The sequence below is a fragment of the Penicillium taxi genome, assembly GCF_028828555.1.
Source record: "Penicillium taxi strain IBT 34144 chromosome Unknown utg000005l_segment0_segment0, whole genome shotgun sequence".
NCBI lineage: Eukaryota > Fungi > Ascomycota > Eurotiomycetes > Eurotiales > Aspergillaceae > Penicillium > Penicillium taxi.
The window spans coordinates 1,556,629-1,568,817 of NW_026643207.1; the positions used below are offsets into that span (position 1 = coordinate 1,556,629).

At 47.4% G+C, this 12,189-nt stretch overlaps 2 protein-coding genes across 2 annotated transcripts; both read left to right on the top strand.

Moving 5' to 3' along the window:
- Positions 1-285: 285 nt before the first annotated feature.
- On the top strand, positions 286-9,194 carry N7495_007923 (type I iterative PKS; the record flags this gene model as incomplete). Its single annotated transcript, XM_057210574.1, has 6 exons — positions 286-1,410; positions 1,457-1,580; positions 1,636-1,748; positions 1,794-2,214; positions 2,265-5,854; positions 5,916-9,194. 6 exons carry the CDS (start codon positions 286-288, stop codon positions 9,192-9,194), a joined length of 8,652 nt encoding a protein of 2,883 aa, XP_057060117.1.
- Positions 9,195-10,531: 1,337 nt separating this feature from the next.
- N7495_007924 (uncharacterized protein) lies at positions 10,532-11,473 on the top strand (the record flags this gene model as incomplete). The annotated part of the gene is made up of 1 exon (XM_057210575.1): positions 10,532-11,473. The coding sequence occupies one exon, from the start codon at positions 10,532-10,534 to the stop codon at positions 11,471-11,473; it is 942 nt and encodes a 313-aa protein (XP_057060118.1).
- Positions 11,474-12,189: the final 716 nt, after the last annotated feature.

Here is a 12,189-nt window from a genome sequence, read left to right on the forward strand (position 1 = left end):
AGTGATACAGAATTTCGAAGCTGTCACAGATTCAATGTATCTATTTCACTCCTCAGCCGTATCTGACGGTTCAAGTATTGATTAATTACAAATAGCGCGTTGATCGATGCAGCTAGTCAATATAATTGCTCGTTTCGGATCCGATCTGCTGGGAACTTCCAATTTAGTAATTATAAATAGTATATTAAGACGATTGATTAACTACGATTTGAATTGGAAAGAAGTTTTACATTCTTGCCTCCTTATTCCCTTTTCACACCAAACCTTCGTTCCCACGTTGTACAAATGGGCGAATTCGTCAGTGATTCCATCACTCATCGAGTGCCTCTACAAAGCGACGTTGTGGCCAGGCTTGGGGGCGAGGAAACTCAACCCTATCAAGATGATATGGATATCGAAGACACTCCCGTCCCTTTCCCGATCGCGATTGTTGGAATGGCCATGAGACTTCCCGGCGGCGTGAGCTGCGAGACGGAATTCTGGGACTTTTTGATCAACAAACGCGATGGCCTATGTAAAGTCCCCGATACTCGATACAATATTGACGCTTTTTACGATGATTCTAGACCGGGTAAGATCCGAACAAAGCACGGATATTTTCTGAAACATAATATCCGGCATTTTGACCCAGATTTTTTTGGAATCAGTAAGATCGAAGCCGCTAAGCTTGATCCACAGCAAAGGATGCTCCTGGAGGTTATCTGGGAGTGTATGGAGAATGGCGGTCAAGTAGGGTGGAGAGGAAAGAACATCGGATGCTATGTGGGTGTTTTTGGAGAAGATTGGCTGGATGTGAAGATCAGAGATCCCCAGGACCATGATAGGTATCGCGTTGTTGGAACGGGCTCCTATGCCCTCTCCAACCGGATCTCATATGAGTATGATCTTGGAGGTCCAAGCTTGACTATCCAAACGGCATGTTCATCATCCCTGGTAGGACTACATGAGGCCTGTCAGGCTCTATACTCTGGCGAATGCTCTTCCGCGCTGGTGGCTGGCACTAATCTCATTTTCACACCAACCATGACCACATCAATGTCGGATAATCTGGTCATTTCGAAGAGTGGTGTGTGCAGGACCTTTGATGCGGCAGCAGATGGCTATGGTAGAGGAGAGGCTGTGAATGCGATTTTCATCAAGCCATTAGATAAAGCAATTCGGGACGGCGACCCGATCCGAGCTGTCATTCGTTCGAGTGCAACGAACTGTGATGGCAAGACTCCTAGCATCACTACTCCTGGGTCTGCAGCACAAGAGAGGTTAATCAAAAGAGCCTATAGAAAAGCCGGACTGGATGTGTCCTCAACTGGCTTATTCGAATGCCATGGTACAGGAACCACGGTTGGAGATTTGGCAGAAACATCTGTGGTGGGCAAGATTTTTGGGGATAAAGGAATTCATATCGGAGCAGTATGTCTGTTGTCACCGTCTATGAGCTTATGCTGATCGAATCAAGGTCAAACCCAATGTTGGACACTCGGAAGGTGCATCTGGAATCACGAGTGTGATTCATAGTGTACTGGCGCTGGAAAATCGCACTATTCCACCTTCTGTTCACTTCCAGAATCCGAACCCCAGCAGTATGCGATCACCTAGATATTTGAGATCCGCGAGCGAGTACTAATCGACAGCCAGTCCCATTCGAGCAGGCAAAGCTGAAGGTAGCAGTGGAGCCTACCCCTTGGCCGAAAGATCGAAGCGAAAGAATAAGTATCAATTCATTTGGAATTGGCGGGACAAATGCTCACGTATGAATTTCTCTCTATTCAAAATACCGCTGTTAACATTGCTAGGTTATTCTTGATTCTGCTCCTTCCAAGCGGACTAATGTTTCTACAGATGTAGATAGTCCACAGCTCCTGGTTGTCTCTGCAAAGTCAAAAGACTCATTGGATGGTCAGATCAAACGTCTACAGGCATATCTTGAAACAACAACGTCACCTTTAGCTGACATTGCATATACCTTGGGTTTGAGACGAGAACACCTGCCTCATCGCGCATTTTTGGTCACTCAAAGCGATGGGAAAGTCTCGTCTTTTGAAAGGTCAACCTCGATGTGTGCACCCATCATCTTCACATTTACGGGTCAAGGTGCGCAGTGGCCCGGAATGGGCAGACAGTTGATCAAAAACGTCCAAGGATTCCGAAAAGATATCCAGATGATGGATCGAGTCTTGCAAATGCTAAAGAGCAAGCCGCTGTGGTCAATTGAAGGTAAGCTTGCACCCTACTCCGAAAGACCAAGGTTAACAGTTTTGATTCAGATGAGCTTTTGAAATGTGACGAACAAAGTAGAGTGGCAGAAGCTGAATTTGCACAGCCACTCTGTACCGCCGTTCAGATTGCTCTTGTTAATGTTCTTCAGACTTGGGGTATTACACCTGATGCAGTACTAGGGCATTCCAGTGGAGAGATTGCAGCCGGCTATGCGTCAGGTGCATTATCCGCTGAGATAGCGATACTAATCGCTTATTTCCGTGGTCAGGCAATGAAGAATCAATCTAATCATTCGGGTGGTATGGCAGCTGTTGGCCTAGGCTTTGAAAAGGTTGAGCCTTTCCTGAAGCCGGGCGTCGTCATCGGCTGTTATAATAGCCCGGACAGTGTCACGCTATCTGGAGACAGTGAGACACTCATAGAGGTTTTGGATAACATCCGCGGTGACAACCAGGACACGTTTTGTCGAAAGCTCGCCGTTAATGTCGCGTATCACTCGCACCATATGGTTGAAGCCGGTGAAGCATACGAGAAGATGATCTCACCTCATTTGTCTCATCAGCCGTCAATGATTCCAATGTACTCCACTGTTTCCGGGACAATCATTTCAGATCCCTCTATTCTGAGCCCCAGCTATTGGCGCAGGAACTTGCAGTCCCCTGTTCTATTTCATACCGCAATTGAAAGAATTCTCAACGATGACAGTCAGCCAAAGCTTTTCCTGGAGATCGGACCCCATTCCGCGCTTTCCGGTCCAATTCGACAGTCAATCAAAAATGCGAATACACAAGTGCATCGATATACCCCAACAATCATCAGGGAGAAAGAACCATGGAGAAGTCTTATGACCACAGTTGGCAACCTCCACACACACGGCGCCTCGATTAATCTTCGCTCGGTAATTCCCCAAGGCACAGTTCTGACAGAGCTTCCGCCTTATTCTTGGCAGCATAACGAGGATTATTGGGAAGAGCCTCGTATTGTTCATGACTGGAGAAATCGCCAATATCCTCATCACGAGCTGCTTGGGTCTCACACACTAGAGTCAAATCAATTGGAGCCATCCTGGCGAAACATTTTGAAGCTGGAAAATGTTCTTTGGTTGATGGATCATAAGCTAGGTACTGATATTGTCTTTCCTGCCGCCGGTTATGTTGCTATGGCAGGTGAAGCTGTGCGGCGAGTGACTGGATCATCAGACTACTCGCTGAGAAACATGTTTATTCGCAATGCCCTGGTCCTAGAGGATTTCACAGAGATAATGACGAATTTGCGGCCTGAGAAGATCACAGACCATGCTGATTCCATGTGGTTTGACTTTACGATTTCGACATTTCAAACCGGAAAATGGAAAAAGCACGTCGTGGGCCAGGTCCGTGGGGGGCCTGATCAGGAGCACGAGCACGATGTTCCCCCCAGAGAGACCCATTCTCGAAAAGTTGATTCAGAAAACTGGTATCGCGCACTGAAAAAGCGAGGGTTGGACTATGGCCCCCATTTCAGGGGACTTAAACAGATCACAGCGAGTGCAACCACGCAACAGGCTTCCGCGGTTTTGCATAGCGATGAGCCACCGCACGACAGCTACTACGCTCTTCATCCAACCTCTATTGATCAATGCTTGCAGCTGTTGAGTGCAGCAGCGACACAAGGTATCTCGCGGCGAATAACAAGGATGTGTATACCCACTGCCATTGAGTCTCTATATGTTAGCGAAGGTCGTGGACCAATGGACCTGAATGTTTCCTGTGAGACTATCGGTGGTACTATGGAAGCGCATGCGACACTATTCTCAAACAATCGTGTCTCACTCCTCATGGAAAGGGGCTTCTTCTTCAGTATCCAAGATCCAGAATCAGATGACATGAATACGCTACTGGCATCGAATTTACATTGGATGCCGCATATCGACTATCTGCCCCCTAAAGAACAACTCCCGCCCCATGAACCGGTCTTCAATGGGCAGACAATGGCCAAGTTGACGAGTGTATGTGTGGCTGAAGCATACCGTCTAACGAGACATTCAACTCCCACTTCGAAGCACCTTGAGAAATATCATGTTTGGCTTAAAGACCTTTACCAGAAAATTCAGGAAAAGTCGACTGACATTGTTCCTGAGATGAGGGAAGAGGACGTTTCAGTACTTAGCATCTTCAGTCCCTATGCCGATGCATTGAACAAGGAAGCACACGCGTCTCATCCCATGTTCAAGCCTACTCTCGAACTCTTGAAGAGAGTCTGTTTTGGGCTGCACGATGTGTTGGAGGGTCGCATTAATCCTCTCGAACTTCTCATGCAGAATGATGGGATGAAAAATTTATTTGATAATATGTCTGCGGCTGCACCTTGTGAAGATTTCCTCGCACTATTAGGTCAATCCAATCCAGCCGTTCGTATCCTTGAGATCGGCGCTGGAACAGGTGGGCTGACATCCATTGCCCTCAAGAGTCTCAATCCAGACAGTGGCCGACTTTACTCACGGTACAAATTCACGGACATCTCACCAGGATTTATAGCAGATGCTCAAGAGCGGTTCCATCAGTACGATGCCGTCGAATATGCAACCCTTGACATCACTCGCGATCCAGAAGAGCAGAGCTATGTTCCGGAGAGCTATGATCTGATCCTGGCTGGCAATGTGCTTCATGCGACGCCTCAAATATCCAGCACGCTACAGAATGTCCGCAAGCTTCTAGCCCCCGGTGGTCGGCTACTCATGCAGGAGCTCAGTGGAGACCTTCCCTCGATCAATTTCTTGATGGGCATTTTACCGGGATGGTGGCTAGGAGGGAATGACGGTCGGCCAGACAGCCCTGCATTGTCTGTTGAGAGATGGCATGAAGAGCTGATCGAAGCCAACTTCACCGGTGTCGAAGCCGTGCGATATGCCAATGACAGACCACTGAGCCTGGTAGCAGTGCTCCTTTCGAGAACGAAAGCTGCCGATGTGGATGTAACAGGAGGGCAGATTGGACTAATTTATTATTCACAAATCACGGAATGGGGACGCGACCTTGAGAAAGCACTTTCCTTTGCAGGCTATACAGTGAAGTGGTACACATTGCAGGAAACACCTTCGGCTGGGACTGATCTTATTTCCCTCCTTGACCTTGAAGAACCATTCTTTCAGTACTTGTCGGCTGATGAATTCGTCTTGTTTCAAAACTGCATCTCCAAACTAGCCGAATGTCATCTCCTTTGGATCACAAAGAGTCTCCAAATCGCTTGTGACGATCCTAGTTTTGCATTGGTATTAGGTGTGGCTCGAACACTTCGACATGAATTGAGTGTCAAGTTTGCGACTATAGAAATTGATCAGTTTGATACCATTGCCACGACTTCTGTGCTCAAGGTTTTCCAACATTTGAAGGTTCAATCTCATAGGTCGTGGCTTGATCCAGATTATGAATATGCCCTCCAGGATGGAAAGGTTCTTTTGCCTAGGTTTCAATGGTCCTCGCTGGATCAACAGCTGGCCAGTGTGCCACACCTGTCGGCAGCAAGGTCATTGGATATCAAATTCAATGGAATTTTTGATTCGTTAACGTGGGCCATTTCCATGTCGCCAGTTTCTCCACCCGATTTGAAAGAAGGTGAAGTTGAAATTGATATGAAATATGTTGGTATGAATTTCCGGGTGAGTCAAAGTCTGTCCCTATGCTTTATGCTGGCCACTTCCATGGCTCTAACCTGTGCAGGACATGATGATTACCATGGGATTTTTGGGGTCTACAGACCAACTTGGATTTGAAGGCAGTGGTACTGTTCGTCGGGTAGGGTCTTCCGTGGAGCATCTCAGAGTCGGCGACAAAGTCAGTTGCATCTATGATGGTCTCTTTGCCACTCGAGTCATTGTCCCAGCATTTCTTTGCGAACCTATTCCTGAAGGAACGTCTCTGGAAGATGCGGCGGCCTTCACAGTCATTTTTGCAACGGCAATATATTGCATGATCATTGTTGGAGACCTTAAAAAAGGCCAGTCTGTCCTTATTCATTCCGCGTGTGGAGGCGTTGGATTGGCTGCAATTCAGGTTTGCCGGATGATCGGGGCAGAGATATATGTCACAGTTGGGACAAACGAGAAGGTCCGCTATCTCACCAACGTCATAAAAATCCCAGCTTGTCGTATATTTGATTCCAGGAGCACATCATTCCTGCAGGGCGTGCTTAGGGAGACGAATGGACGGGGGGTTGATCTGGTGCTCAACTCTCTGGCCGGCGAACTGCTTCATGCCTCGTGGAGATGCGTCGCCAAATTCGGGAAAATGGTCGAAATTGGAAAGCGAGACTTCTTGGGCCACGGTAAACTTGACATGAGAGCCTTCCTTGAACACCGCTCCTTCTGTGGGGTGGATCTCAGAATGTTATCTCTTGAGTTTCCGATGGTCCTTCGAGACCTTCTTGACCGGTTTATGGACTACTTCAGGCAAGGGAAATTAACGCGCATTGAGCCGGTCACTGTTTTTGAAGCTCGTGACGTTATCAAAGCCTTTCGCTATATGCAAACAGGCCAACATATGGGTAAGGTTGTTGTTCGAATGCCAGAAGATCCAGAAAGTCTGCCAATAACCGGGATACATAGCAGCGTTTCTATCTTCAGACCAGACGTCTCGTATCTTTTGATCGGCGGGCTCGGGGGACTTGGTCGAGCGATCAGCACTTGGATGGTGGAAAAGGGCGCCCGCAATTTCATCTTCTTGTCTCGGTCCGGTGCTGAATCCCTTCATACCCAGGCCTTCATTCAAGACCTAGAAAATCAAGGTATGGTTAGCGTGACGGTGGTTACAGGTGATGTCGCCGTGGAAGCAGACCTCCACCGGGCTATTTCAGCAGCAAAATGCCCCATCGCAGGTGTTTTCCAGATGGCAATGGTACTCAAGGATCAGATGTTCTCCAAAATGACACACGAAGAATGGACGGCTGCCCTGAAGCCCAAGGTGCAAGGGACTTGGAATCTCCATTATAATTTCCAAAGTACGCCACTCGATTTCTTTGTTCTTGTCAGTTCCGTCACGGGTGTCATGGGATTTGGCAGTCAGACAAACTACGCTGCAGCCAATACTTTTCTCGATTCGTTTGTGAAGTATCGTCATTCTCATAAGCTACCGGCAAGTGTACTTGACCTTGGTTTTATGGGGGACATTGGTTACGCAGCCGAGAAGAGCCCACAAGCGTTGAAAGTCTTCAATACCCTTGATGGCCAAATTTTGGAAGAAAGGCATCTGCTTCAAGCTTTGGAGATCTCCATCTTTTCTCAATTCTCTCATCCGTCATCGCAACTTATTGTGGGAATGGGGACACGGAGCCTAGGTACAAATTCCCTTGTGCAAGAAGGTCGTTTCATCCGTTGGCGGAATGTTGCTGTCAGTGGGAAAGCGACAACCGTCACTCGATCTCACGCACTAAGCTCTCTTCTGGATGAAATTCGTGACAATCCCGAGCTTCTGAATGATGAGGCCACTCACGACAAAATTACTGTTGAGTTGGGCAAGGTTGTTGCTTCTCATCTTGCCTATGCGGAGGATATGAGCAAAGAGGAACTCGCCAATATTGCAATCGATTCGTTGATGGGCATTGAAATACGCAGTTGGCTTCGTCGTAACACGGGTATTGATATTTCTCTGGTAGAGATAGCGAATGCTGGTACCGTTGGAGGCCTTGCCGATGTTGCAGTTAAGATCTTGCGCAAGAAGTATTTGGATGGAGAAGAAAACCCCAGCACATCTACTCAACCATCATCAGAGGAACCGGATGAATTGGCAGTATGTTTGGAAGACATGAAACTAGGCATCAACTTGCGGCCTATTGCTGGAACTATCCCGGACTGGTGCTCGGATTCAGAGGGAAGAATCTTCCTGACTGGTGCAACAGGATTCGTGGGTGCCTTTTTCCTGCAGGATCTTCTTGCCCTCCCACATGTCAAGAACGTCACTTGCCTAGTTCGAACCACAGATCCCGAATCAGGCAAGCGGCGAATTGAAAATACATTTGCCCGATATTCTCTGCCCATGAATTTTCTGAGCAAGGTGACTGTGGTCCCGGGAAATATCGCATATCCGAACTTGGGAATGTCAAAGGAAGACTTTGATCATCACGCACAGGCATCAAGTGCCGCCTTCCACATTGCGGCCCATGTCAACTACACCCTTCCTTACTCTGCTCATCGAGAGGGTAATATCACTGGACTCCTTAATGTGTTGAAGTTTGTCAATGCTGGTCGTCTCAAGGCTTTGCATTATTGGTCCAGTATCTCGGCTTGCGGTATTCCTTTCCTCTCTGGAGGTGCTATCCCAGAGGACAAAAGGGCGGTGTTGGATCGTCAATCCTTTGATTTGCATACGGGATATACCAGGAGCAAACTCGTCGCCGAGAGCATAGTATGGAATGCAATTGGGAACGGTTTCCCTATATCCATCTATCGCCCAGGGTTTGTGATGGGCGACAGCGTCACAGGAGTTGATAAGCCCGAAGACCTAACCAGTCGCCTAATGATCAACTGTATCCAACTCGGAGCGTTTCCTACCTCGCCTCCGCAACTCACCCACTTCGTCCCAGTCGACTATCTATGCGCAGCAATCTTGCATATCTCGCAGTCTTCAAAAAGCCACGGTCACGCCTTCAATGTGCTTTATCCTCAAGATGAATCCATAACCTTTGCTGATACCTTCAACATTATAAGCGATTGCTGTCCCACTCCCCTACAAGAGATCTCTGCAAGCAAGTGGCTGCAGTTGTTCCGGGAAGGTGGCAAGAAAGGCATGAAAGTGGCCACTCCTATGCTCCAGGAAAGCCTGGCGGACAGCCTAATTTGGTGGGATACAAGCAACGGAATGTCCACGTATGAAACCACAAATCTGCGCAAAGCACTGGCAGATTCGCCCGAGACCTCGAACTTCAAGTCTATGCCGGATCTGCTCAAGACATACTATAACCATTGGAAGATTACGGCTGTGGAGGAGAGTGGTGGCACTGTCTGATTCGTTCTCTCTACGATAGACATTCCACAAAGGCACTTAGCTTCCCTGATATCTCTTACCTTTGTCGCCTTATAGTTAGTGCAAATAGAAAAAGACGGTACTGGTTGCTACTAAAGCCTAGAAGGGAAGAAGTTTAAGTGAGATTTTCAGGCAATATTAATGAGAGATGAAATACTGGAAGTGGGGTGAAAATGTATTTTATTCGATGATGGAAAGAAAGAGAAAGAGAGTGAAGTGGGTGGTTTATCCACTCTGAGATACGGCCCTACTTCCTATTTTTCTTATTATGCCTAGTTCTCACCTCCAATTTCTTCCTTTTCTTATATTCTATAGAATATTGTAACTACTGTAGTAGCCCTATGCGGCAGTCCGTAGTAACCCAGGAAGGCGGTCTGCAGCGGCAGAGCCGAGTCGTCATTTATCTAGAAGTTGTGATAGTTACAGAATGGACACCATTACACACCTCTTCACTTTTTGACTCCCTACTTTCATTAAGCTTTCTTTCGTGGTTGTGGTTGGTTTTTCTTGGCTGACTCGGTCTGCACATTCCGACCGTGCTGCCTACCCAGATACCATTATTTGTCCAGCCAATTATAGATTTTAAGGTGATATCTGACGGTATAGTAAGAGACTAGGTGTAAGATGAGATTACCATCAGAACAGAATTACGCTAGGCCTCAGCCTCAGTCTCAGCCTCATAGTCCTTCCAGGTAATATCTACAGATTAATCTAGGTAAATAGATGACTCATTGGTATAATATAGTAAGCAGGTACAATATCTGTATATCTAGATAGTAAAATGGAATGTGCTATTGGATCTAAGGAATACTGAAGACGTACGACGTTCACATAGACTGTTTTCAGACATTATAATTGGCGGAGATGAAGATGCGATCTCCGTCGTGGACCGGTAGATCCATGGTTGCATCCTTGATTGTCGTCATGATTTTATACAGTAACAGTACAGCCGTTTTAGGGAGGCTGGGATGATGGATGAGTATAGAGAACTACTTTTGATTTTCAAATCAATATAATGCAGTTAATTTGTAAAAAGGGACTGGGGAGTGGAATATATGCAGTTTGACAGACAAAAAGAGTATAGTTGAGGCTGCGGTCTGGACCCCGTGCCTTTCCGCCTCAACCTTTTTCACCTCTCAGTCTTTCTTTCCTCCCCTCTTCCCTCCTCTTCTTTTTATTATCCTAACCTCTTTTTATCTTCTCGAAGCTTGGCCGGCCCAAAGTTTTCGTTCTTTCCCTGCCTTTAATGATGCGCTCGGCGTAATCAACTTCTTCCTTCCCCACCTCCCCCCCCCTTTTTTTTTTCTTTGATCGTATCCATGGAAGAGTCGCAACGACCTGAGGCCATGCGCTCTCATTATTCTGATGCCCGCGAACACCGACGAGTTGTACACAATCCCGTATCTCCGGAACGGGCAGGAAAGGAGGACGTCATGATCAATCTATCTCTCTCCGAACAATCGCCTCGTACCCGATCTCCTGTGGCCCGATCACATTTACGCTCCCGATCACTGGCTGGAATCCCGGGAATGCCATCGATGACGCGCGTATGGTCCACCCCAGGACTTGACTCTCATGGAAGATATATCTTTGTCAACGGCCGCGAGGTACCCGCACCTTCAGTCGACAGTTCGAAACGCTTGTTCCCCTCGCAGATGCGCGACGATCATATCGAAACCCGCCTCGGATCACTCAACATCTCCGAGACTATTTCCGAGAATGCGGAACTTGAGACGGCCCCCATCTCACCTAGCTCTCCACGCAGTTCCTCTCCCGTCCCAATGCAGCAGCACTTCCTTCGCGTCGGTCGCATGCGCTCTACCTCTCCCCTCAATTTTCAACCACCTATGACTAGTCTGCCATCTCCCCACGCCTCTCCAATACTGAGTTCACGTTTCAATGAGTCCTATCCAAGTAACTCGAACTCTACCACTTCATCTGTGCCGTCTACTCCCACCAGTCTCCGCTCCCGCAGTCCTAGCATTTCGTCATTGGAAACTATTGCCGATATCCCCGATGCTGAGGCCGAGGCTCTTGAAGAGGATGATCGTATCGCCAAATTGAAAGCTGCAGCCGATGCGGACGATGAAGATAACAATGTGAACCGACGACGCGGTACAGCGGATTATATTCCTTCCGGTTCATTCAACGCCATGCGAGGAGGTCCCAACACCTACCGAAGTGATAAACGCAAGCGATGGAGTGTCTGCGGTGCTGAGCGCCGTCAGGATCTAGACTTGGAGACCATCTGGGAAGATTAAAGGAACCAATCAGCATCTTGGCTACTAGCCTATCACATCCTGCAGGGATTGACAGGGTCCAATATGCAGCCATTCAGAATAGGAACTGATCCCGACATTTTACCACGTTCTCTTTACCGGGAGCTGAGCTCAGTCAACCTCTTAAGAGTTTTCCCTCCGACATTCCCGACACAACCTCATCACTTCGTCACTTCGTCCACTTGATACCCCCCCTTTGCACCGTACATATCTTCTCGTCCATTTTTCTATTAAATCTTTCCATGTTAGAGGAGCGATCTCATCACCAAAAGGAGTCTGTTTTGCAGTTTATTTTCCTTTGTTTGCTTTTGGTCATTTCGTTGGGGAATACTCGTCTGGGTTTCTTATTTCCTATCTCATTATGCTGAGCATAACCATTCCCGTTTCGGCGCAACATTGCCTTCGTGCTTTTGATTCGCCGTTCTATGCTCGATACCATTTCAAATTATTGCCTGGCCTTTGCTTTCCTTTTTACATCTCTCCCTGCAAATTTTTAGATGAAGAATTAAAAATATCATTTACTTGGCCTAAGGGCTTGGATAAAAGGATTATGGTAAACCATATATGAAACTTGGGTATGTTTCAATGTATGCTGTGAATAAATCGACTTGGCCATCCATTCTCAGTAGCAGGAGGCCTAAACAGGCAACTATGAAGCTATCTACAAGCGATCCGTTTCAGGTGGGGGAATGGGATCT